General features: G+C 32.0%; 1 protein-coding gene across 1 annotated transcript in view; it reads left to right on the top strand.

Annotated features, from left to right (window-relative positions):
• The first annotated feature begins 228 nt into the window (after positions 1–228).
• LOC127719853 (lysophospholipid acyltransferase 5-like) overlaps positions 229–24,552 on the top strand; it is a 36,128-nt gene continuing 11,804 nt past the window's right edge. Inside the window, exons 1-7 of the mRNA XM_052226185.1 lie at positions 229–335; positions 8,145–8,252; positions 10,229–10,335; positions 13,079–13,204; positions 19,171–19,278; positions 22,216–22,289; positions 23,568–23,676. Of these exons, the coding sequence (XP_052082145.1) occupies positions 245–335; positions 8,145–8,252; positions 10,229–10,335; positions 13,079–13,204; positions 19,171–19,278; positions 22,216–22,289; positions 23,568–23,676 (723 nt within the window). The 5' untranslated portion in view covers positions 229–244. The remainder of the gene's footprint in view (positions 336–8,144; positions 8,253–10,228; positions 10,336–13,078; positions 13,205–19,170; positions 19,279–22,215; positions 22,290–23,567; positions 23,677–24,552) is intronic.

Here is a 24,552-nt window from a genome sequence, read left to right on the forward strand (position 1 = left end):
AAGAGTAAAAATACTCGTAAGTCATACACATTTCAGTATAACTTACGATTAATTTTAATCGTAAGATTTTTTGTGAAAAGAGTCGCTGATTCTTAAAAGATCTTGAAAAAGTGTATTCAATCCCGGATCTGTCACGTTTCCGCTTTCTGCATAAGTTTTAACATTAGTATTTGTACTGGTAATAAAGTACATTGAGCGATAAGAATAAAAGGTAACGAATTCGTGAAACCAGTCAAAATTCAGCATGGCGGTCGTCGAAAAGTTCATCCAGGATGTAGCAGACAATTTAGGGGCTTCAGAAATGGCCATACGGTTTCTGTTATCGTTGTTTGCAGGTAACATTCAAAACAATATTATGAAAGTTTTGTTTTACAAAGTTTACTTTGTAATGTCATAATTACTATTTAAGATAAGATAAGATATCTAAGGTAAATTTTTGGACTGGAGACTTTGTAACAGCCTGACACTTGCGTAATAAGTACTCTTAGCTGCTTAGGTCAACATGCCCTTGACACTTGTTGGAATTTTAAATGGATAATTTAAAATAAGAATTCTTCGTCCTAAATGATGTATTTGTCCCAAGCCACTGATCAGAGGTGAAGAGTTCAATTATCAATATCAGTCTAGTAATCCACCATCTTCCACAAAGGTTCATTTTTCTAGGTGTTTTTGATACAAGACAGATGTTACTAGTAAAAAAGTAGTCTGAGATTGCTCTAGCATCTTTACCACTTTTTATGGGCTTGTTTGGTCCTTTGGACATCAGAGCAAGGCCCATTTACAGTAAGGGCAGAGTCATATTTCTTTAGATGTCCTAATCCATCAAGATTTTAGACTGGTCCAATAGTTGTCAGAGTGTAATTAACACATGCTGTGATATTACCAGTGTAATACATGTACCTGCTGGAGGGTTGTAAATCAATCTGAAGTTGATTGCAGAGTTCACGAAAACTTATTTTGACCCGTCGGTCATGGGACCGACAAAGCATGATTATTTGTCAGTCCTACAAAATTTTAGCCAGTCCTACAAAATCTGTCAATTTTATCCTGAAATAAAATTAATAACATATTTTATCGAAAAATAACTTTATTAATATTAGTTTTATTCTTCGCACCCACAGGCAAATTAACAATGAAGGACCAGTTCAAGTCTTCTGATTGTTCTTATTTAAAGTCATCTTCGAATTCACTATCCATTTCATCATCTGAATCACTTTCTCAGCTGTTACAGTATTTGTTTGCTCCATTGTAGGGTTCAATCGCCGATTGTTTGCCAGGGATGGCTCTATGAACAAATTTAGTAGGCCACGTGTAGATCGCCGCTTTGGTTTGTTTATAATAAATCCGTAAACCAGTACCAGAAATTGGCAGTGGGTACATCTGATAACAGATGTAAACACTTATTGGAAACAGTTGCGGCTCATCTAATAACCGATGTAAAACAGTGCTGAAATATGCACTACAATGGCCATTTTTACATCAGTCATCAGGACCAGCACTAGCCTTCAAAATACTGGTCCAAACCTCATTTTGACCAACAGGACCGACCATTTTCGCGAACTCTTTGATTGATAAATTCTAATCTCAATTGAACAGATATTTTACCATTTACAGAGGATACATTGTAGATACAACGTACATAGGGGGTTTCGTTGGAGGGGTCTGATCCCTGAATCCTGTATCCCTCTTGTTGTTTTGTCAGAATCCCATATCCCGTTTATCATTGCAATAATAGCGCTTGTTATTTCAAGTGTCCAGCCCCGACTTCATTTCCCTTTTTCACACAAAATAATTTGACTTTCACGTGTCACGCTTACAAAAAATTGGCTATTCCCGTGTCACACTTAGACCTCAATGAGACCCACTACATATCGTTTACAGAAAACCTAATGGAAGAATTCAAAAATAGCAAAACATTCAACAAATGACCGAACGACACATTAATTCACGAATGCACTTAGAGCATGAATTAATTATCAGTGTTGTTCGGACACCAGTTGAATCTTACATTTATATTTTCAATACTTGAATTCTATGATTTGTTATTCTTTTTTTTTATATTTTCACTGTCAACTCTTTAATGGAAATAGAGTGGAAAATTCAAGGAGCTATATGGTTTTCTAACACTCATTGTTGTATGATGTCATGGAAGTGAATTATCGACTTTTGATTAATGGGAAATCACAGTATTTCAGTTGAACCAATATAATTAATTGTGTTAATGAAGAGATTAACACTTAATTATAAAATGCACTGTATTTCCCAAATTAAAAAGTTGATAAAATTCTTATTGTAAATTCTTAATAAACAATGATTTACAATGATTTATGAGTACAAAATAATGTTTCATCCCAGGCAAGGGAACTCATCAGGTGGCTTTTGCACTGACTATAGCATTGCAATCATTACATTTTGCACTGGTTTTGTTGTTGTCTCATATTGAATAGAAGTTCTAAATAGGGTATTTAGGTTTCAGTTAGGTGCTTTGGGTCAAGGTGGTTGTACTATGTGTATGTAAATATTGATTAGGTAAAGGTAAAATTTATACTACACAATATATTTTTTGGTTTAAACCATAAATTACAGAAGCCATAAGACATGTAAGAGTAAAGGTCCTTCATACCTTCCATTTCCTGCATGAAGATGATTTTTGTTTCACAGTTAATAGACAGGAAATATTTTATTGTTTAAGTGAGTCTTCAAATATCACTTTTATTACTTTCAACCCATGTTTTGTCATCATTTATTGGGGGCTGTTGTTTTAGTAATTAATTTTTCACACCTAGCAATGCCAGGTGATAGGTAATAAGGGTTTACTCCTGGTTTGCCCACTTTTAATTACACCAATTATTTATTAGTAAAGAAAACAAAAAAGACAAAAGGTTTAATGAGCATACAATTATATAGTCTGTTCCAACTTATGTATATAGTTTATCAGTGTTTCCTATATATATTCAGGTATGTTTATTTTGTAATTCCATTTTCATAAATGTATAGATAAATTATAAATATCATATATTTTTTTCTCTCAATAATTTAACTTACATTGTAAACAATGACACTAGCCTGTTTTAAAAGTAATATAAAGTATATTTAAAAAAAACTAAACAAATTTCATGCATAGGGTTTTGTGGCCGCTGAAGGCCCGAAGAAGCTATAGAAGAAAAATGTATGCAAAATCATGCATTCTGCGCATTTCCCAGAACCTTTCTTGATCAAAAATGCAAGTTCTGTTTTAATTATTTTTTGACAATATTTTGGTCTCAAGGCAAAATATATAGTTTCAGTGTAAGACTTTTAGTCATCAAAAGACCAATATGTAGGATAAAGCAAAAACAAGTAGTTCACATATAGTTTTATGGATGTGGCTGCTATTTTTTTTTAGATAAAAAATCCTTAAAAAAAATAAAAGTTAGGTTAATTTTTTTTTACAAAATTACAAATAGAACATGTAGAAAGCAACACTAAGAGAATAAAGTAAATGTTCCTAAGACAATATACCTAAGTTAAATGAAACCCATTTTCAGACATTTAATTCAAGTAAATTAATATATATACATTATATTATTTAAAGATTTGGGAAATTTTTCCCTAAAAAGAATGAAAAAGACGAATTTTGGAAGAATCTGGTGCCATCTCATACTTTAGAATAGCATTTATAAAATGGCTTAAAAGACCTGCCATTTTCAATACATTTTAAGTCAGTTTATTTATTTTCAAACTACTACAGGACAAACCATTATTTTTTTCTTATTATCAAGGCTGAGTTATTTATTTTCAAACCCCCCCCTACAATATCCAACGGTCGTCACCTAATATATGAATCAAGTTTATAAATGCATTGCATAAGGAAATAAATAGAGCACTATGGTAAAATAACAATCTGTTTTTTTTAAAGAAGAAAATGCTAGCTTGGATGCAGATTACTGTTCAAGTTATTTCATTTGTAAAGCTTGGCTACTGAACAGTTGCATTTTTATTCTATTTGTTAGAATTTATTGTCAAATTCAATACATTTTCCTGATAAAAACTATATTAAAACTTTTGAACATTTTCATTGATTTAATAGCAGAATATATAGTATTTGATGAATTTTTACAGGTAAAATAAAAGGTAAAAAATATGACTATAATTCAGAAATAAACTATAATTGTTAAAACAACAATCCACCCTATGTTTACATATGCATGTAATTAAAAGTGGGCAAACCAGGATGACACCGGTAATAAGACACCTATAACTTAATTTACCTGTAAAAATTATGCATTTTCAATAAAAATATCTTGATTGAAAAATGTCGTTTTTATTAATTTGTCAATTCTTTATATATATCTAAAATATGCAATATCATAACTTATATAAGAACTAAATTAGTAGACCTTGTATAAGTGTTGAAAATGAATAAAACATATCAAGTTCATTCATTTATTTCAGCTGAAACATGCTAAAAGATAAATGTTTGAATATATCTTACTTTGTATCAAGTTTTTACTTCAATAAATAGTAAAAACCACCATGAAAATTTCAATTGACCAGTATTTGCCAGTATTGACCACTTAAGGAGTATTGTCCAGGGCAGTACATGTAAATACCAGTAAATACAGCCAGTAAATACCAGGGTCGGTATTTACCGCCCAACCTTGGTGTATAACAATAAATATATTCTTAAAAAAGTTGAGCATGTTAAGGCTATATTTTCATTGAAGCCAGGAAGTGGAATTGAATCGTATACATTTGTAGGATTGTAGGTATGCTATATTTACATTGTAGCCTGGAGGTGGAATTGAATCTTATAGGATTGTGAGTATGCTATATTTGGTAAACGGACAGAAAGTCACAGGACAAAAAGTCACAGGACATAAAGTCACAAATTTGATAGGACAAAAAGTCACAGGACAAAAAGTCACAAATAATTTGTTGACAATTTTTGTCTAGCCTGCGACTTTTGTCGCAGAAAGCTCGACATAAGGATAGTGATCCGGCGGCGGCGGCGTAAGCTAACTTCTCATTTAAAAGCTTTATATTTTAGAAGGTGGAAGATCTTGATGCTTGATACTTTGTATATGGATGCCTCAAGTTACGAAGTTTCCGTCAGTTACATGTCCAATGTCCCTGACCTCATTTTCATGGTTCAGTGACTACTTGAAAAAAAAGTGAAGATTTTTTGTAATGTTAAATTCTCTCTTATTATAAGTAATGGGTTAACTATATTTGGTATGTGCGTAACTAACAAGGTCCTCATGCCTGTCAGATAGTTTTCATTTGACCTCGACCTCATTTCATGGATCAGTGAACAAGGTTAATTTTTGGTGGTCAAGTCCATATCTCAGATACTATAAGCAATAGGTCTCGTATATTTGGTGTATGGAAGGACCGTAAGGTGTACATGTCCAGCTGGCAGGTGTCATCTTACCTTGACCTCATTTTCATGGTTCAGTGGTTATAGTTAAGTTTTTGTGTTTTGGTCTGTTTTTCTTATACTGTATGCAATAGGTCTACTATATTAGGTGTATGGACTGATTGTAAGGTGTACATGTCTAGCTGGCAGGTGTCATCTGACCTTGACCTCATTTTCATGGTCCAGTGGTTATAGTTAAGTTTTTGTGTTTTGGTCTGTTTTTCTTATACTGTATGCAATAGGTCTACTATATTTGGTGTATGGAATGATTGTAAGGTGTACATGTCTAGCTGGCAGGTGTCATCTGACCTTGACCTCATTTTCATGGTTCAGGTGTCAAAGTTAAGTTTTTGAGTTTTGGTCTTTTTTTCTAATACTGTATGCAATAGGTCTACTATATTTGGTGTATGGAATGATTGTAAGGTGTACATGTCTAGCTGGCAGGTGTCATCTGACCTTGACTTCATTTTCATGGTTCAGTGGTCAAAGTTAAGTTTTTGAGTTTTGGTCTTTTTTTCTAATACTATATGCAATAGTTCAACTATATTCATGATATTTGGTGTATGGAAATATTTTATGATCCAAATGTCAGTCACGCAGATTTTATGTGACCTTGACCTCATTTTCAAGGTTCATTGCTCAGTGTTCAGTTTTTGTGTTTTGGTCTGTTTTTTCTTAAACTATAAGCTAGCAATAGGTCAACTATATTTGTTGTATGGAAGAATTGTTAGCTGTACATGCCTGCCTAGTATGGTTCATCTGACCTTGACCTCATTTTCATGGTTCATTGGTCAATGTTTAGTTTACTTGGTTAATGTTAAGTTTATGTGACAGTTGTAAAAAAGCTTTATATTTAGGACTATCAACATAATATCAATGATTAGTAAAGAAGGCGAGACATTTCAGTGTGTGCACTCTTGTTTTAATATATAAGAGAAAAATCTTGAAATATTTTCTTTTTATTACATATGTTTATTTTTAAGTTTAGGAAATTGTTCATAGGCCTTGATAAATCAAAATTTATTAGATTTTAATCATGCAAAGGATATATTTCTTGGCACAATGAAGCCATTTAAGTACCAAGCCACTTTGACATTTTGTTTTCATAACAATTATTAAATCATTATTGATATTTATTGAATAAATTTTAATTACAAGGTTGCTTTATATATAATACTTCCAAGAAAAAACAAAAAAAATATTTTTAAAATTAGTGTATTCTTGTTCGAAGAAAAATAATCTCAAAACTGAATTGTGACTTTTTGTCCTGTGACTTTTTGTCCTGTGACTTTCTGTCCTACATTCCTATATTTACATTGTAGCCAGGAAGTGGAATTGAATCTTATAGGATTGTAAGTATGCTATATTTACATTGTAGCCTGGAGGTGGAATTGAATCTTTTAGGATTGTAAGTATGCTATATTTACGTTGTAGCCAGGAAGTGGAATTGAATCGTATAGGATTGTAAGTATGCTATATTTACATTGTAGCCAGGAAGTGGAATTGAATCTTATAGGGTTGTAAGTATGCTATATTTACATTGTAGCCTGGAGGTGGAATTGAATCGTATAGGATTGTAAGTATGCTATATTTACGTTGTAGCCAGGAAGTGGAATTGAATCTTATAGGATTGTAAGTATGCTATATTTACGTTGTAGCCAGGAAGTGGAATTGAATCGTATAGGATTGTAAGTATGCTATATTTACATTGAAGCCAGGAAGTGGAATTGAATCGTATAGGATTGTAAGTATGCTATATTTACGTTGTAGCCAGGAAGTGGAATTGAATCTTATAGGATTGTAAGTATGCTCTATTAACATTGTAGCCAGGAAGTGGAATTGAATCTTATAGGATTGTAAGTATGCTATATTAACATTGTAGCCAGGAAGTGGAATTGAATCTTATAGGATTGTAAGTATGCTATACTTTATCACTTTGCTGACTTGACTGGTTCTTTAACAGCAGTTGGAAAAAAAATCGGACCAGTTGAACAGTTTGATTTAATGAACATGATGAAACAAATTGCAATTTGTTCAGAATTTTTAATGAACTGCAATAGGTGGACATCAAAGAAATTGTCAAACTTTTCTCCAGTGCTTTACTGAACAGAAGGACTTCGTATTTAGTCAGCAGGTTGGCAGTGGTAAGTTGAAATGTGGGAGAGCTTTTCTGATCTTTCAGACAACTACAATGTATTTTATTACCTGGCTTTCATGTGTTTTGGTCATGTTGGTTGGAGTGAACTCTTGATGAAGGTACATTTCTGGAGTTTGTTATTTTCATCTATATCCTGTTTTCTGATGCTTTGAAATATTAGTGTGGGTATGCTTAGCTTGACAAGTTGTCATTGACAACACATGTATTCTTGTTATTTTGGAAAAATTCCTGCAAACTATTGTAGACCATGTAATTATTTTCATGAATGAACAAACAAACAAAAATGCTGCAAAATTTTGTTGAGTTTCTTTCAAAATTAAGTTATATGTTTTCTGGTATTTTTATATGACATGAACTGATAAATGTATATATATGCATTGTTTTACATTTGTCAATTCGGGGCCTTTTATAGCTGACTATGCAGTATGGGTTTTACTCATTGTTGAAGGCCGTACAGTGACCTATAGTTGTTAATTTCTGTGTCATTTGATCTCTTGTGGAGAGTTGTCTCATTGGCAATCATTCCACATCTTCTTATTTTTATATGTCATAGTACAAAATGTATATGTATGTTTATATTTTTTTCAGGTTATCCACTAGCTTTCCTGTATAGAAGTTTTATATTTGGTAGATCACCTAACATACAACATATATATTTTACTATCTGTGGACTTTCTCTTTGTTACTTTAACTATGGTATGTATTTAACATGTATAAAAATATGTTAAGTTTGAAAAAGAAAAAAATCAAATTAATTTTCTGTCATTTCATATGTTGCAAAATCCAAGCATTCGGTTTTTTCGAGGTTTGGTCCTTCGATTGGTAATGTTGGGCAGTTAAATCTTCCCTGTGTTCGTATTCTTTTTCATGGTCTTGTGCAATGAATTTAGATGTTTTAAAAGTGTAAAACTTTCATATAAAGACAGACACACACAAAATATATCCAATATACAGTATTCCATTTCAGAAAGTAGTAAGATGCGTTCTAAGTTCCATAAATTAATAACAAAGTACTAAACAATAACACTTCATATACATCAATGAGTCAGCAATTTAATAACATAGAAATAAAAAAAAAATAGCATGAATCTCTTCATACAGGGATCAACATGGACTGACAAGTGTCTAATATTACATATCATTATTCTCCTGACTCTACATACAGGCTTCAACATGGTCTGACAAGTGTCTAATATTACATATCATTATTCTCCTGACTCAACATACAGGCTTCAACATGGACTGACAAGTGTCTAATATTACATATCATTATTCTCCTGACTCTACATACAGGGATCAATATGGTCTGACAAGTGTCTAATATTACATATCATTATTCTCCTGACTCTACATACAGGCTTCAACATGGTCTGACAAGTGTCTAATATTACATATCATTATTATCCTGACTCTACATACAGGGATCAATATGGTCTGACAAGTGTCTAATATTACATATCATTAGTCTCCAGACTCTACATACAGTCTTCAACATGAACTGACAAGTGTCTAATATTCCATATCATTATTCTCCTGACTCTACATACAGGCTTCAACATGGACTGACAAGTGTCCAATATTACATATTTTTATTCTCCTGACTTTACATACAGGGATCAACATGGACTGACAAGTGTCCAATATTACATATCATTATTCTCCTGACTCTACATACAGGCTTCAACATGAACTGACAAGTGTCCAATATTACATATCATTATTCTCCTGACTCGACATACAGGCTTCAACATGAATGACAAGTGTCCAATATTACATATCATTATTCTCCTGACTCTGCATACAGGGATCAACATGGACTGACAAGTGTCCAATATTACATATCATTATTCTCCTGTCTCTACATACAGGGATCAACATGGACTGACAAGTGTCCAATATTACATATCATTATTCTCCTGACTCTACATACAGGCTTCAACATGAACTGACAAGTGTCCAATATTACATATCATTATTCTCCTGACTCGACATACAGGCTTCAACATGAACTGACAAGTGTCCAATATTACATATCATTATTCTCCAGACTCTACATACAGGCTTCAACATGAACTGACAAGTGTCCAATATTACATATCATTATTCTCCTGACTCTACATACAGGGATCAACATGGACTGACAAGTGTCTGATATTACATATCATTATTCTCCTGACTCTACATACAGCCTTACAGGCTTCAACGTGGACTGACAAGTGTCCAATATTACATATCATTATTCTCCTGACTCTACATACAGGGATCAACATGGACTGACAAGTGTCTAATATTACATATCATTATTCTCCTGACTCTACATACAGGCTTCAACATGAACTGACAAGTGTCCAATATTACTTATCATTATTCTCCTGAATTTGATACCTTGTCTAATGCTTGTCTTGTTGCTGTATTTATTGTTAGCCTGTAGGCAATTAAAACAAAAAAATATCACATGAACCATTTTTTACCGTTTCATGCTTACTAATGATACATGTACATTGAACTTTATGCTTAAGAAATATTACACAGGGATTGAATTTATATTGATTTTACCTTAGGTCAGCCCTTAATGCTTAATATTTTACATCAAGCAATAGTAATTCATTCCCTGATCATGTGTTTTTCTGCAGATGCCTTTGATTTATGACCAGATAAAATATCTATTTCAGGTACAGATGCTGTACATTCCATGATCAATATAGCTGTCACATACATTTTACTGCTTGTATGTCCTGGTACAAAGTTTTCAATATTATTTGGATTTATATTTAATTCAGTAAGTATCAGGTACATAGAAGTGCCCTAAACAGTTTATGTAAGAGTAAGACAGGGAGCTCAAGGGGGAGTAAAATTTTCTAAGTAAATGGAAAGATCTTTTTATAGATGATGTTTTGGAATGGTGCATCAGAATTATATTTGTAACTACATACATATATTATGTATGTTCTTTTTAAAATTTCTATTTCTTTATTATCTTTATTTGTTTTAGGTTACTTACATTCCATTAGTTTAAAATATACAGCTTGTATGAATTAATACTTTATTTAAGAAAGTTGCTTATTGGATATTTGTATTTTTTTTTACTTTCAGACAGTCAAGGGTATAACTTAATAAGTTATTAGAGAAAAATAACATACATTTGTTATTGTTGACTAAAAAGCGCAAAACTTACAGTAACTGGGATAACATATGTATGTTACATGTTTCAAAGGGGCAGTATACATCCTTTGTTTTGTTAAAATGTATACAAGTTCTATTGATATTATTATTGTCTATATGCATACAAAACTTTAGAAAGATATAGTTTGCCAATCATGCATATTACATCTATGTTATTACAGGAAAACTATACCTATTATAACAAAACGTTGTTATTACAGCTACTCTACATCACTTCAAAGCCTTAATGCTCAGACATCTATCATGCTTAATCACAGTGTATTTTGATTTATTGTAACAAATTATAATCAGAGCATAAAATGAGATACTTTGCTGGCTTCAAAGTAATTCCCAAGTGTCCCATTCTAAATTATATGCCTGTAAAAACTAAGCCTTGATATTACAGCTAAGTTTATCACTTAAAAGCCTTGTCTCATTGATTTACCATGGTTGATCAAAAATGATTTAATTTAATTGGAAAATGAGTTATCCAGTCTATGTATTAAGTTTTTGTGCAAAGTTTCAAGAATTCCTAGTTCCCAATAAAAAGTAAAATATTAAAGATTTGTTTTAACAAATAACAAACATACATGTATGTTATTATGGATTAAGAACATTTTAGGAATAAAGAGTAGACAACTCATGAAAGCATCAGTAATAACACATGGATGTTATTTTCTCTGAATAACTTATTTTAGTTATACCCTTGACTTGTCAACGTATAATTGTTCCGCCTAACAGAAGTTCCACTGGAAACTTTGTGATGAACAATGTCATAATACATCATAGTACATGTTCCTGTTGGAACAAACATTCTATACCATTTATTCCGTTAGGAACATATCCTGTAATATTTATTCCAGTGGAAAAAATATTCTAGAATATTTTTTCCATTTGGAACTTATATTATGAAGGAACTTCTATTTTGTGACATACTTATATTAATTACCCACACTAAAATTCCAACTTCTATAAGTACAAATGTTTAATGTATCATGTCAGATATTATTTCCCTGAATTGCAATGTTTTTATCATCTTACATCATTACTAAGATCCTGTTCAAAGTTTATTGAGAAAACATCACCAATATTTACATTCTGAATTTAACAGTTCTGTACTGCAAGTCTTGGCAAAAGATTTTATTCTTAGATCCTACTCTTTATGAATAATTGTTTTACATTGTCATTTCGGGGCCTTTTATAGCTGACTGTGCAATATGGGCTTTGCTCATTGTTGAAGGCCGTACGGTTACCTATAGTTGTTAATTTCTGTGTCAATTGGTCTCTTGTGGAGAGTTGTCTCATTGGCAATCATACCACATCTTCTTTTTTTACATTTAGCATATTACAATATTATAATTTGCTATTTAAAACAGAACTGTCATAACTGTAGAAATATATTGTTCTTTGTCATTTTCAGTAATATTTAATTGATAGATATATATTATACAACTGCATGGAGTGTGATAGGATATTTCTTGTCTTGACACAGTTAAATTCAATGTGAGGCTAATTCCAAGTGTTTCTGCAATTGTCATTTCAGAATTTTGTCATTCCAGAATTATGGGACTTCCAGTTTGACCCTCAGATTAAACTAAAGCATGTTTATGTTACATGTCATACACTAGTTCTAGTATGGCGGATCAGATTTCTACAAAACTACATTGTTGTTTATTAGATTTGGGGATTGTAGGCTTGCTTTGATTTTGATAAAAAAAATAAAAAATTTGACTTTATCTTTCCAGAATAAATTGACTTTTAACAGTCATATGTACGGCAAAATATTGCCGTAAGATATCCTCATGCAATAGCCATTTTACTAGTTTCTGATTAGATACCTTTAAATATTCTATTTTATTCTCACAACAATTAAAATATACACGTACATGACGTATGCACAAAACAGGCATATCATGCGCTTTTGGCACAGTTGTTTATAACTATCTTAGCAATGTATAATTCTAGCTAAAAATGTTTTTTTCTTACATGACAGTACATGTATGTATTCTTTGATACTGTTGTGTTTAACTTAATGTAATATTAAAAATACTGTATGGTTGATTATGGTCATCCACATCTGTCCAAATATTTTCAGTAAATTCTTTTAAGACAGCCATGTTTGCTGACAACCTTAATGTACAGGTATTGTTTTTGTTAGCTTTACCTCAAGTGTGTAATTTTATTTTTCAGTAAATTAAGTAGTCATGAACATAGATATATCTGTACAGCTTAGAGTTTATTAAAATCTATTTTGAGATTAAGAAAGCACTGATTTTGATTCCTAGTTTGGTCCTTTATTTGTAGTAATGACACATGTCACTTTAATTTGTAGTAATGACACATGTCACTTTAATTTGTAGTTGTATTTAGTGATAGCATATTATAAATATACAGATCAGACATTGACCTGGACTACACCACAATGTGTTATTTGTCTTCGATTGACCGCTGTTGTTTTTGATGTCTACGATGGTAAAAAGAGTAAGGTAAGATAATTGACAATTGTGCACAAACCTGTAGCCAGGTGTTTTCGATTGACCCCACTCTGAAAACAAAACATACTATTGAATAAGAGATTCGAATTAAAGTCAATATTCAATCATGTCTTGGACATACAGGCTTATAATTTTGTTAAATTAGAAATTGATATGAAAATTTATCATAATGAATGTTGCAATATATCAAAAACATTTAAAATTTGTACCTGTAATATTCTTCAACTGTGTGTACAATTGCATTTGTGTAATATTAAATTATGTGAAAAAGAATTTTCCTTTTCATACAAGCATGACAAAAATACAGAAATATTTGCAATTAAATTTAAAATTAAGAATACGTGATTTGATTACACGGAATTTTTCCCAAAACGTCCACAAAGAGTTTTTTACACCCCAAAAAAAATATTGATTTCATTATTTTCAAATGTGTAACTATTTAATATTAAATACCATGGATGTAGTCAGGGAACTTATGCAAAGGACTGATAGATTTGTCATAGAAACACTTACTAGAAGTCAAGATGAAACAATAATTGACATGTAGTTTAGGAAGCACATACATACTGATAGTAGGGACCTTTTTTTTAAAATGTTCACAGGAGACCTTAAACTGAGATGTGATAATGATAGGAATGTCTACTTTTTGACTCTTAGTCTTAGTGGAGGAAGATTTTTAGTGTACAAGAATTTATAATATCATTTCCATGTAGTATTTATATTCTACCAATACCACATTGTTGCTGCTTTGTGACATGGTACGAGCACAAAACCCTTACACAATACTTAGAGATCAATAGAAATTCTAGTATTAAATCATTATTTTAACTTCAAAATTTTTTTTTCGAAATGTTGTGAATACTTTTCATTCATTTATTGAAATAAGTTTCAGGGTTTTTTCAGATTTATTCCATTTACACAAATTTTTACAAAAGGATGAAAGAACATCTTTAGTTACTTGGTCACACTTAATTTATTTTTGATGGTAGACTATATAATTGTCCTTTTTTCAAAGTGTTTATGACTTCACAGTCTTCTTAGTTTTTTTTAATTTCCTTTTTCAATTTTTGGGGAAAGACGGCTTCAAGCAGTCAATCCCCTATTTGGTTGGCCAGACTTCCAAGCTTCTCACGTCAATCATTTTGTTTTTATAGTTGGGAAAACACCTCAAAATTTCATACTGAATTGATGAGAAGGAGACACACAAATGGAACAGATTGACTTTAAACACTTTTTTTTACACATTTCCCTTCTGTTTCTCGTGAAATTATTGTATCTTGAGCTCTCCCTTACACTATTTACGTTTCTTTTACAATCCGGAAAAATCAGTATTACCAAATATTCTAAATATATCCAACCTAGTGACGTCATGGTTGGAATTCCACACTACGTAGTAGAAGGGATATCCTTTACTCATTATTAAAATCATTCACAGAAATCGTGTACGATTTTAAAAATCGGTATTTGTTTATTTAAACATAATTATGTTTGCTGTAGATGATTCCAGCATCAATGCTTTAATTTGTAGGTCAACTTTCGGGGTAAACAATGGGGATACATGAGATTGGGGAGAGAAACGACAGTTTTCATTCTTTCTGTAACTGTATTGAGAATCTTCTTCCAATACAGGAGCACCCCAATTGATTAGTAATTATCCACCAAAATAAAAGTTAATGTATCTGAACACTTAAAATGTGACATTTATTATAAACAAGGAATTATTTGGATCTGGAATAATTTTGAATTCTGGAAAATTGAGTAATTTATGATGAAAACTAACCCAACTAAATAGGGTTAGCCATGCGCGCATGGCTAAGGGGGGTTAGTTAGTTCATACTGAAATGATAGTGAAATTAAAATTAACCTTAGCCATGCGCGCATGGCTAACCCTATTTAGTTGGGTTAGTTTTCAGCATACATTTCTAATCAATTTTCCAGAATTCATAATTATTCCAGATTCAAATAATTCTTTGTTTATATGATAAGTAGTCTTCCATTTAAACAAAACTTTGTGTACCAGCATAATGGTAAAAAAATTATAAAATTTTCAAATGTTGCTTTTTGTAGTTTAAACATATTTATTCATGAAATTTGCATATATCAAAATGTAGGATCTTGAAACAAGCTGCACACAGCTTATATCAATCTGATTGATTATTTTAAGTACATGTATTCCTGTGATGAGAGTTGTAACTGGGAACTTTATCAATGGAAATTTAAAACTGAATAGACTTTTCAGTCCTCACTTACTTGAGAAAGTTGTAATCAATTAAAAATCTTGAGAGCACTGTCACAAAAATGGAGAATGACCCTAGCCTGCAGTTCAGTGGTACACAAAAAAAAAATTAAAATATATTGTAGAACTTATTAAATGATAGAATTCAATTGAATTTTAGATAATTAACTTTCAACTTTAATCAAATGTTTTGATTTAGAAGGTGCCGATCTCTTCCATTGGTCCAAATTGACTCTATGATGAATTCTTGACTAAGGCAATGAAATTACATTAAACAACAATTAATTTCAATATTGTCAACCTTTCTACATGTTCTAGCTGTTCTTTTGCTCATTCTTTGTATGAAGACTATCAAAAGATACCCCAAAAAAATAGAAACAATGGCCGTCTTTTCCCTCAGAGCTCTTAAGCTCTTTGATTTGTGAATATGTACATAGAAAATTCAGTGTTGATATTTTCATTTGAAGAAGTATTTTTTGTCTTTTACTGATTTAGAACCAAGAATTCATTTTTATACGACCGCAAAAAAATTTTTGTGGTCGTATATTGGTATGACGATGGCGTCGTCGTCGTCGTCGTCCGGCGTCGTCATCGTCCTGCGTCGTCGTCCGAAGACGCATTAGTTTTCGCACTCTAACTTTAGTTTAAGTGAATGGATCTCTATGAAATTTTACCATAAGGTTCAATACCACAAAAGGAAGGTGGGGATTGATTTTGGGGGTTATGGTACCAACAGTTAAGGAATTAGGGGCCAAAAAGGGGCCAAAAATAAGCATTTTCTAGTTTCCAGACAATAACTGTGGAACGGTGTATGGATCTCTCTGAAATTATACTACAAGTTTCCATACCACAAAGGGATGGTTAGGATTTGCTTTGGGGGGTTATTGCTCCAACCGTTTAAGAATAAGGGGCAAAAAAGGGGGAAAAACAAGGTTGTCCTCATTAATGGACAAATACTTTAGTACAAAACATAATTTAAAGCAGTGTAAGGGAGATAAATCAAATACATCATTGAAATTATCTCCCTTACACTGCTTTTAAATTATGTATAAAGTAATGGTTAATGAACAATTAAGATAATTTAAAACAGTGTAAGGGAGGTAATCCAAATACAATGTTTTGGTTACTTCCCTTACACTGCTTTTAAATTATGTTTAAAGAAATGCATATTTATAAAGGAAGACCAGTATGGCGCATTAGATTTGTAAAATCTTTGACCACATTTATTTATTTGTTATGCCGAATCTAACCGTGTATTTAGATTTTTAATTTTGGGTCCAGTTTTCAAATTGGTCTACATTAAGGTCCAAAGGGTCCAAAATTAAACTTTGTTTGATTTTAACAAAAATTGAATATATGGGGTTCTTTGATATGCTGAATCTAAACATGTATTTAGATTTTTTGATTTTTGGCCCAGTTTTCAAGTTGGGTCCAAATTGGGGTCCAAAATTAAACTTTGTTTGATTTCAACAAAAATTGAATATATGGGGTTCTTTGATGTGCTGAATCTAAACATGTATTTAGATTTTAGATTTTTGGCCCAGTTTTCAAGTTGGGTCCAAATTGGGGTCCAAAATTAAACTTTGTTTGATTTCAACAAAAATTGAATATATGGGGTTCTTTGATATGCTGAATCTAACCATGTATTTAGATTTTTTATTTGGGGACCCTGCTATCAAATTGGTTCATATTGAGGTCAAAAGGGTCCAAAATTAAACTTTGTTTGATTTCATCAAAAATTGAATTATTGGGGTTCTTTGATATGCCAAATCTAACCGTGTATTTAGATTTTTAATTTTGGGTCCCGTTTTTTAAATTGGTCTACATTAAGGTCCAAAGGGTCCAAAATTAAACTTAGTTTGATTTTAACAAAAATTGAATTCTTGGGGTTCTTTGATATGCTTAATCTAAACATGTGTTTAGATTTTTGATTATGGGCCCAGTTTTCAAGTTGGTCCAAGTTGGGGTCCAAAATTAAACTTTGTTTGATTTCAACAAAAATTGAATATATGGGGTTCTTTGATGTGCTGAATCTAAACATGTATTTAGATTTTAGATTTTTGGCCCAGTTTTCAAGTTGGTCCAAATTGGGGTCCAAAATTAAACTTTGTTTGATTTCAACAAAAATTGAATATATGGGGTTCTTTGATATGCTGAATCTTACCATGTATTTAGATTTTTTATTTGTGGGCCCGCTATCAAATTGGTTCATATTGAGGTCAAAAGGGTCCAAAATTAAACTTTGTTTGATTTCATCAAAAATTTAATTATTGGGGTTCTTTGATATGTCAAATCTAACCATGTATTTAGATTTTTAATTTTGGGTCCCGTTTTTTAAATTGGTCTACATTAAGGTCCAAAGGGTCCTAAATTAAACTTAGTTTGATTTTAACAAAAATTGAATTTTTGGGGTTCTTTGATATGCTGAATCTAAACATGTGTTTAGATTTTTGATTATGGGCCCAGTTTTCAAGTTTGTCCAAGTTGGGGTCCAAAATTAAACTTTGTTTGATTTCAACAAAAATTGAATATATGGGGTTCTTTGATATGCTGAATCTTTCCATGTATTTAGATTTTTTATTTGTGGGCCCGCTATCAAATTGGTTCATATTGAGGTCAAAAGGGTCCAAAATTAAACTTTGTTTGATTTCATCAAAAATTGAATTATTGGGGTTCTTTGATATGCCAAATCTAACTGTGTTTTTAGATTTTTAATTTTGGGTCCCGTTTTTCAAATTGGTCTACATTAAGGTCCAAAGGGTCCAAAATTAAACTTAGTTTGATTTTAACAAAAATTGAATTCTTGGGGTACTTTGATATGCTTAATCTAAACATGTGTTTAGATTTTTGATTATGGGACCAGTTTTCAAGTTTGTCCAAGTTGGGGTCCAAAATTAAACTTTGTTTGATTTCAACAAAAATTGAATATATGGGGTTCTTTGACATGCTGAATATAACCATGTATTTTGATTTTGGACATTGGACCATAATAGGTAAATTAAAAAAAAATTGAAGTTCTTAGACCACATTCTTTCTGTGTCAGAAACCTATGCTGTGTCAAATATTTAATCACAATCCAAATTCAGAGCTGTATCAAGCTTGAATGTTGTGTCCATACTTGCCCCAACTGTTCAGGGTTCGACCTCTGCGGTCGTATCAAGCTACGCCCAGCGAAGCATTTTATTATTTATTATATCTTAAAATTTTGTCTTATATGTAAAAAAATTGATATAAAACTAAGCCATTGCATGTGAATTTTTAAATTGCTTTTGAATACAACTTTGATTAACTGCAGATATTTCAAATAAAATTTTTTGACCTGCATTTTATTACCAAAGAATTTTGTTAGAATATTTATATTACTGGTACATAGGGTTTTCCACCATGATGTTGATTTCAACATTTGTTAAGCACTGATTAGTATGGAAATGTTCCCTTTATTTTATTTCTTAAGGAGAGCAATGATATAATGTATTACTGTAAATTCAGAAATTATTGCATGCATTTATTATTGCAATTTTTGAAGAATGAAATAAAATGCGAGATTAATTATTGCGATATTTGGAAAATGTGCATACAGATATATGTATCAGATATCAGGATGCAAGTTCTTATTACTGCAATACTCATCCAGTCTCATTATTCGCAATAATATAAACCTCACAATAATTTCTAAATTTACAGTAAGTGACTTATCCTTTAATGTTGCTTAACATTACAGGAAAAACTGTCAGAAGATCAGAAAGAATCAGCCATATCTGAAGTGCCTTCATTATTGGCTATTTGTGGGCAGACATACTACTTTGGTACATTTCTAGCCGGACCACAGGTAAATACTAAGCATTCAATAGATTCAAGTCAGATTTGAGGCTTTGCTATCATGTTAGCTCACCCGACCAGGTGGCTAATATGGTCTTTCTTGTGACTCTGTCCTCATTATGCAGTATCATAAAAGATAAAGAAACAATTGTCTGTTCTGAAACTACATTTTCAGTTAAAACAAAACATAACCACAATCATATCTTAAATAAATTGTCTCCCCTCTTTGTAAATATTGACCAGATTGATACCAGTATATTGTGTACTTACAAATCACACGTTGGTTTATTTTTTATCACTCCTTTTGAGATAAACAAAACATAGATGCATTGAGCACCTATACATACTAGCCATGAATATTTAACAAAAAATATCAAGAAAATCAAATATTTACTTAGATATTCATGATGTGTGTGTGTATGTATATATAAATTACCCCGGTATACTTTTCTAGAAAATGAATCTAGTATCTGTTCTAAAAACATCAATAGCAATTTTTAAGGTTGGAAGTTATCTTTCTTTGACCGTAGACAAAGGAAGATGTATTGCTGTCCAATGCTTATAACACAATGCAATGTTTAATTTTTAATTCTCACTGCAAAATGAATGCCGTCTTCACCCTTCAATGCTCACTAGCACTTTGATTTGACCTACTTTTGATCTAATTATAATCATTAGACTATGCAAAGATTTAGACAATTTTAAGTTTAATAAACATCTGCAGGACAATTTTAAGTTTTCTCTGTATTGTTAGTTTTTTATCGTATATTGGTATGACGTTGGGATCGTCGTCGTCGTCGAAGACACATTTGTTTTCGCAAAATAACTTTAGTTTAAGTGAATGGATCTCTTTGAAATTTTACCATAAGGTTCAATACCACAAAAGGAAGGTTGGGATTGATTTTGGGGGTTATGGTACCAACAGTTAAGGAATTAGGGGCCAAAAATAAGCATTTTTGTAACTTCCAGACAATAACTTGTGTGTTAGTGTATGGATCTCTCTGACACTGTACCACAAGGTTCCATATTACAAAGGGAATGCTGGGATTGATTTTGGGGGTAATTGCCTCAAAATTTTAGGAATAAGTGGCAAAAAAAGGGGCAAAAAACAAGCATTTTTCTAGTTTCATGACAATAACTTGTGTGGAAGTGTATGGATCTTTCTGAAATTGTACTACAAGGTTCCATATCACAAGGGAAAGCTGGGTTTGAGTTTGGGGGTAATTGCCCTAAAATTAGGAATTTGGGGCCAAAAAGGACCCAAAAAACAAGCATTTTTACAGTTTCCAGACAATAACTTGTGTTCAAGTGTATGGATCTCTCTGACATTGTACCACAAGGTTCCATATCACAAATGGAATGCTGGGATTGATTTTGGGGGTATTTGCCTCAAAATTTTAGGAAGTAGGGGCCAAAAAAGGGGCAAAAAACAAGCATTTTTCTAGTTTCATGACAATAACTTGTGTGTAAGTGTATGGATCTCTCTGAAATTGTACTGCAAGGTACCATACCAAAAAGGGAAGGCTGGGATTGAGTTTGGGGGTGATGAATCATTAGGGGGTTCAAAAAATTGGAGGAAGGGGATTTTTTTTTCCTTTTTTTCCTTTTTATTTTTCTTTAAAATTTTCCATTTAAGTTGGTTATTTTTTATTTATATATAAAAGCAAATAATAATGATATGGTTTGATTTCATCAAAAATTGAAATATTGGGGTTCTTTGATATGCTGAATATATCCGTGTATTTAGATTCTTAATTTTTGGTCCCGTTTTCAAATTGGTCTACATTAAGGTCCAAAGGGTCCAAAATTAAACTTAGTTTGATTTTAACAAAAAATGATTTCTTGGGGTTCTTTGATATGCTGAATCTAACCATGTATGTATTTAGATTTTGGGTATTGGACCATAATAGGTGAATTAAAAATGTTTAAGTTCTTAGACCACATTCATTCTGTGTCAGAAACCTATGCTGTGTCAAATATTTAATCACAATCCAAATTCAGAGCTGTATCAAGCTTGAATGTTGTGTCCATACTTGCCCCAACTGTTCAGGGTTCGACCTCTGCGGTCGTATCGAGCTGCGCCCAGCGGAGCATTTTATTATAGGTTAATCTCCAATCACACATTTGTACATCAAGTAAACCATACCCTTTGAAAATCACTAAGCCTCTATGAGTTACTGATAAACTCACTTACCAGCAGATCAATATAAAAAAGAAGATGTGGTATGATTGCCAATGAGACAACTCTCCACAAGAGACCAAATGACACAGAAATTAACGACTATAGGTCACCGTACGGCCTTCAACAATGAGCAAATAGATATAAGAAGATGTGGTATGAGTACCAATGAGACAACTCTCCATCCAAAGCCCATACTGCACAGTCAACTATAAAAGGCCCCGAAATGACAATGTAAAATAATTCAAACGAGAAAACTAACGGCCTAATTTATGTACCGGTACAAAAAATGAACGAAAAACAAATATGTAACACATAAACAAACGACAACCACTGTATTACAGGCTCCTGACTTGGGACAGGCACATACATACAGAATGTGGCGGGGTTAAACATGTTAGCGGGATCCCAACCCTCCCCTAACCTGGGACAGTGGTGTAACAGTACAACACAAGAACGAACAATAAAATCAGTTGAAAGAGGCTTAACTCATCAGATGGAAGTACACTATGATACTTTTAGAGATGACAAGCAATATGGTAGTGATTGAAAGTGATCCAGGCAGATACATGTAGATTTTCACCATCTTTATTCATTACATAACTTCTTACTTGGATTCTACCTACCTCTCTGGATTACTGCAGCAGTCTTCAAGTTGAAAACTTCTTTTGCTGCCTCATAATTAAATATTTTATAATTAGCACCTGTTATTTAACTATGAGCTGTCGCCTAGTAAGCTAAACAATTTATCAGTGTTGTTTTTTTTAGTTTAACATAAAGAGATACCTACAGTTTGTGAATGGAGAATTTGATGATCCACTTCACAAAGGCCCTTCCAGGAGGTAAGTTAATATACATAGGATTTATGTCTCACCTCAACGAAATCATAGAGGTGTTACCTACGAAAGCTGTTTCTGGCATCAACAATTCATAAACATTCATAAAGATTGTGATAAGGTCAGTTTAAGGGAAACTACATTATGTAAGTCAATGATATTTGGTATGCAGTTGTATAAGCATTGCATATCTCTTTTATTAGGTGCAAATTATTTGACCCCACCTCTCAGTGATGGTCTATTGGCTTTGAATAATTTGTTAATATTTCCATTATAGTATCAAAATTTCACACTGGCAAGACATAGCACTGTGTCATCTGTTTATGGTTGTAATTAGTTTAAAGGGATAAAGATGATCCTGATAATGATGATAGATGGCTGTTTAATGCCCAATGGCAAGTTAAATTCATATTCAGGATGAGAACATGTAATGTGATATGAATATGAACACTGCATTGTACTAGACAGACACACTGCAGTAATAGGAATTAAAATATTATAACATTTTATAATATGAATAGTATATGTTTGTCAATAAGACATTAACAGAACAAGACAATAGACAACTAATATGAAAATAAGAAGATGTGGTATAATTGCCAATGAGACAACTATCCACCAGAGACCAAATGATGTAGAAGTTAACAACTATAAGTCACTTTACAGCCTTCAAGAATGAGAAAAACCTTACTGTATAGTTGGCTATAAAAGGCACAGCCATGAAAAAATATGAAACAAATAAAATGAGAAAACAAATGGCCGAATTTATTATAAAACAATTTACAAAAACCAAATATGACAGACTTTATTATATTGATTATTATTGGCCTTAATTCACAGGAGTCTAAAATATATATATAATTATATATATATAAATACAGCCAAAAATTGAGAAAAAACTTAAGAAATTCCTCTCATATAGTATTTACTTGATATTGATAAAATTTCTGATTTTGTTGTGCTTAAACATATTAAAAGAAACATATTAAGCTCTGAAATGCGCTGACTCTAAATAAGTCGTAAAAAAATTCAACATATCTGAATTGAACACACCTTTGAAATGACATAAGAATAAACATAGATGTTGTTGGATTATCTACAGTGGAAGAACTAATGATAAAGTAAATACACAACTACATGTATTTGGAATATAGAATATAAACACAAGCACATGAACATCAGTACTAGGTAAAACTATATCAAAGAATGCCAGTTATTTGAATAGATGTGTAAGATATCAACCTATATACAATGAAAACATATCTCATTACATTCCATTAACAGTGTTGGACCAGGACTGAAGCGGATGAGTATTGGTATACTGTACATAGCTATGTACCAGATTGGTGGACTGCTGTTTAATGAGGAACATATGTTATCTGAGGATTTCATGGTAACTAGAGTAAATTTTATTTATAGTTACGACTTATATCAATTACTATTGTAGAATTTATTATTATACCCCTGCTTTAACAAAGTGGGGGTATACTGTTTTACCTGTGTCTGTCCATCCATCAGTCCGTCCATCTGTCCCATGAATTTTTTTCGTCGCATTTTTCTCAGGAACTACATAACAAGGATTTCTGAAATTTTGTTTCAGGGTTTATATGAGTCAGCTATACCCTGTGATGCGTTTTCAGATTCATCACTCATTAACTTCCTGTTTACCGAACACTTACATCATTTTACACATGACATCCAAGTAGTTGAAAATTTTCGTCACATTTATCTCAGGAACTACATGACAAGGATTTCTGAAATTTGGTTTTAGGGTTTATATGAGTCAGCTATACCGTTTGATGCATAAGATTCATCACTCAACAACTTGTATACAGAAATATTAGGGCAGGGGTATCATCAGTTTGAGTTTCACTTGTTTACATTAATTTCATAGAAAATGATTCACTGAATGATGAAGAAATCTAAAGCCACAATAGAAAATGTTTTGAGAACACATAAAAAAGTTGTGAAAAGTTTTGATGTGGTATTTTGACAATTTACATGTAGAAATTACCTGAAACATAAGGTTTTTTGTCATATAATTGTTTTGTGCTGATGTATGTTTTACCACTTATCATTAAATCTGTAATAGAATGTATTAATGACTACTCAGACACATTATTCTGACTCTAAGCCTATCAGTAGACGATCTAACTCATAAATGCTGCATGCTCTGCGGAGAAGCACCAATTAACAATTTTCAGGTCTTTGGTTTGACCTGGCCTGGGATTTTAACCCTAGATCTCCTGCACTAGAGTCCAGCATGAGA

The sequence above is a fragment of the Mytilus californianus genome, unplaced genomic scaffold (genome assembly GCF_021869535.1).
Source record: "Mytilus californianus isolate M0D057914Y unplaced genomic scaffold, xbMytCali1.0.p SCAF_11, whole genome shotgun sequence".
Classification (NCBI taxonomy): domain Eukaryota; kingdom Metazoa; phylum Mollusca; class Bivalvia; order Mytilida; family Mytilidae; genus Mytilus; species Mytilus californianus.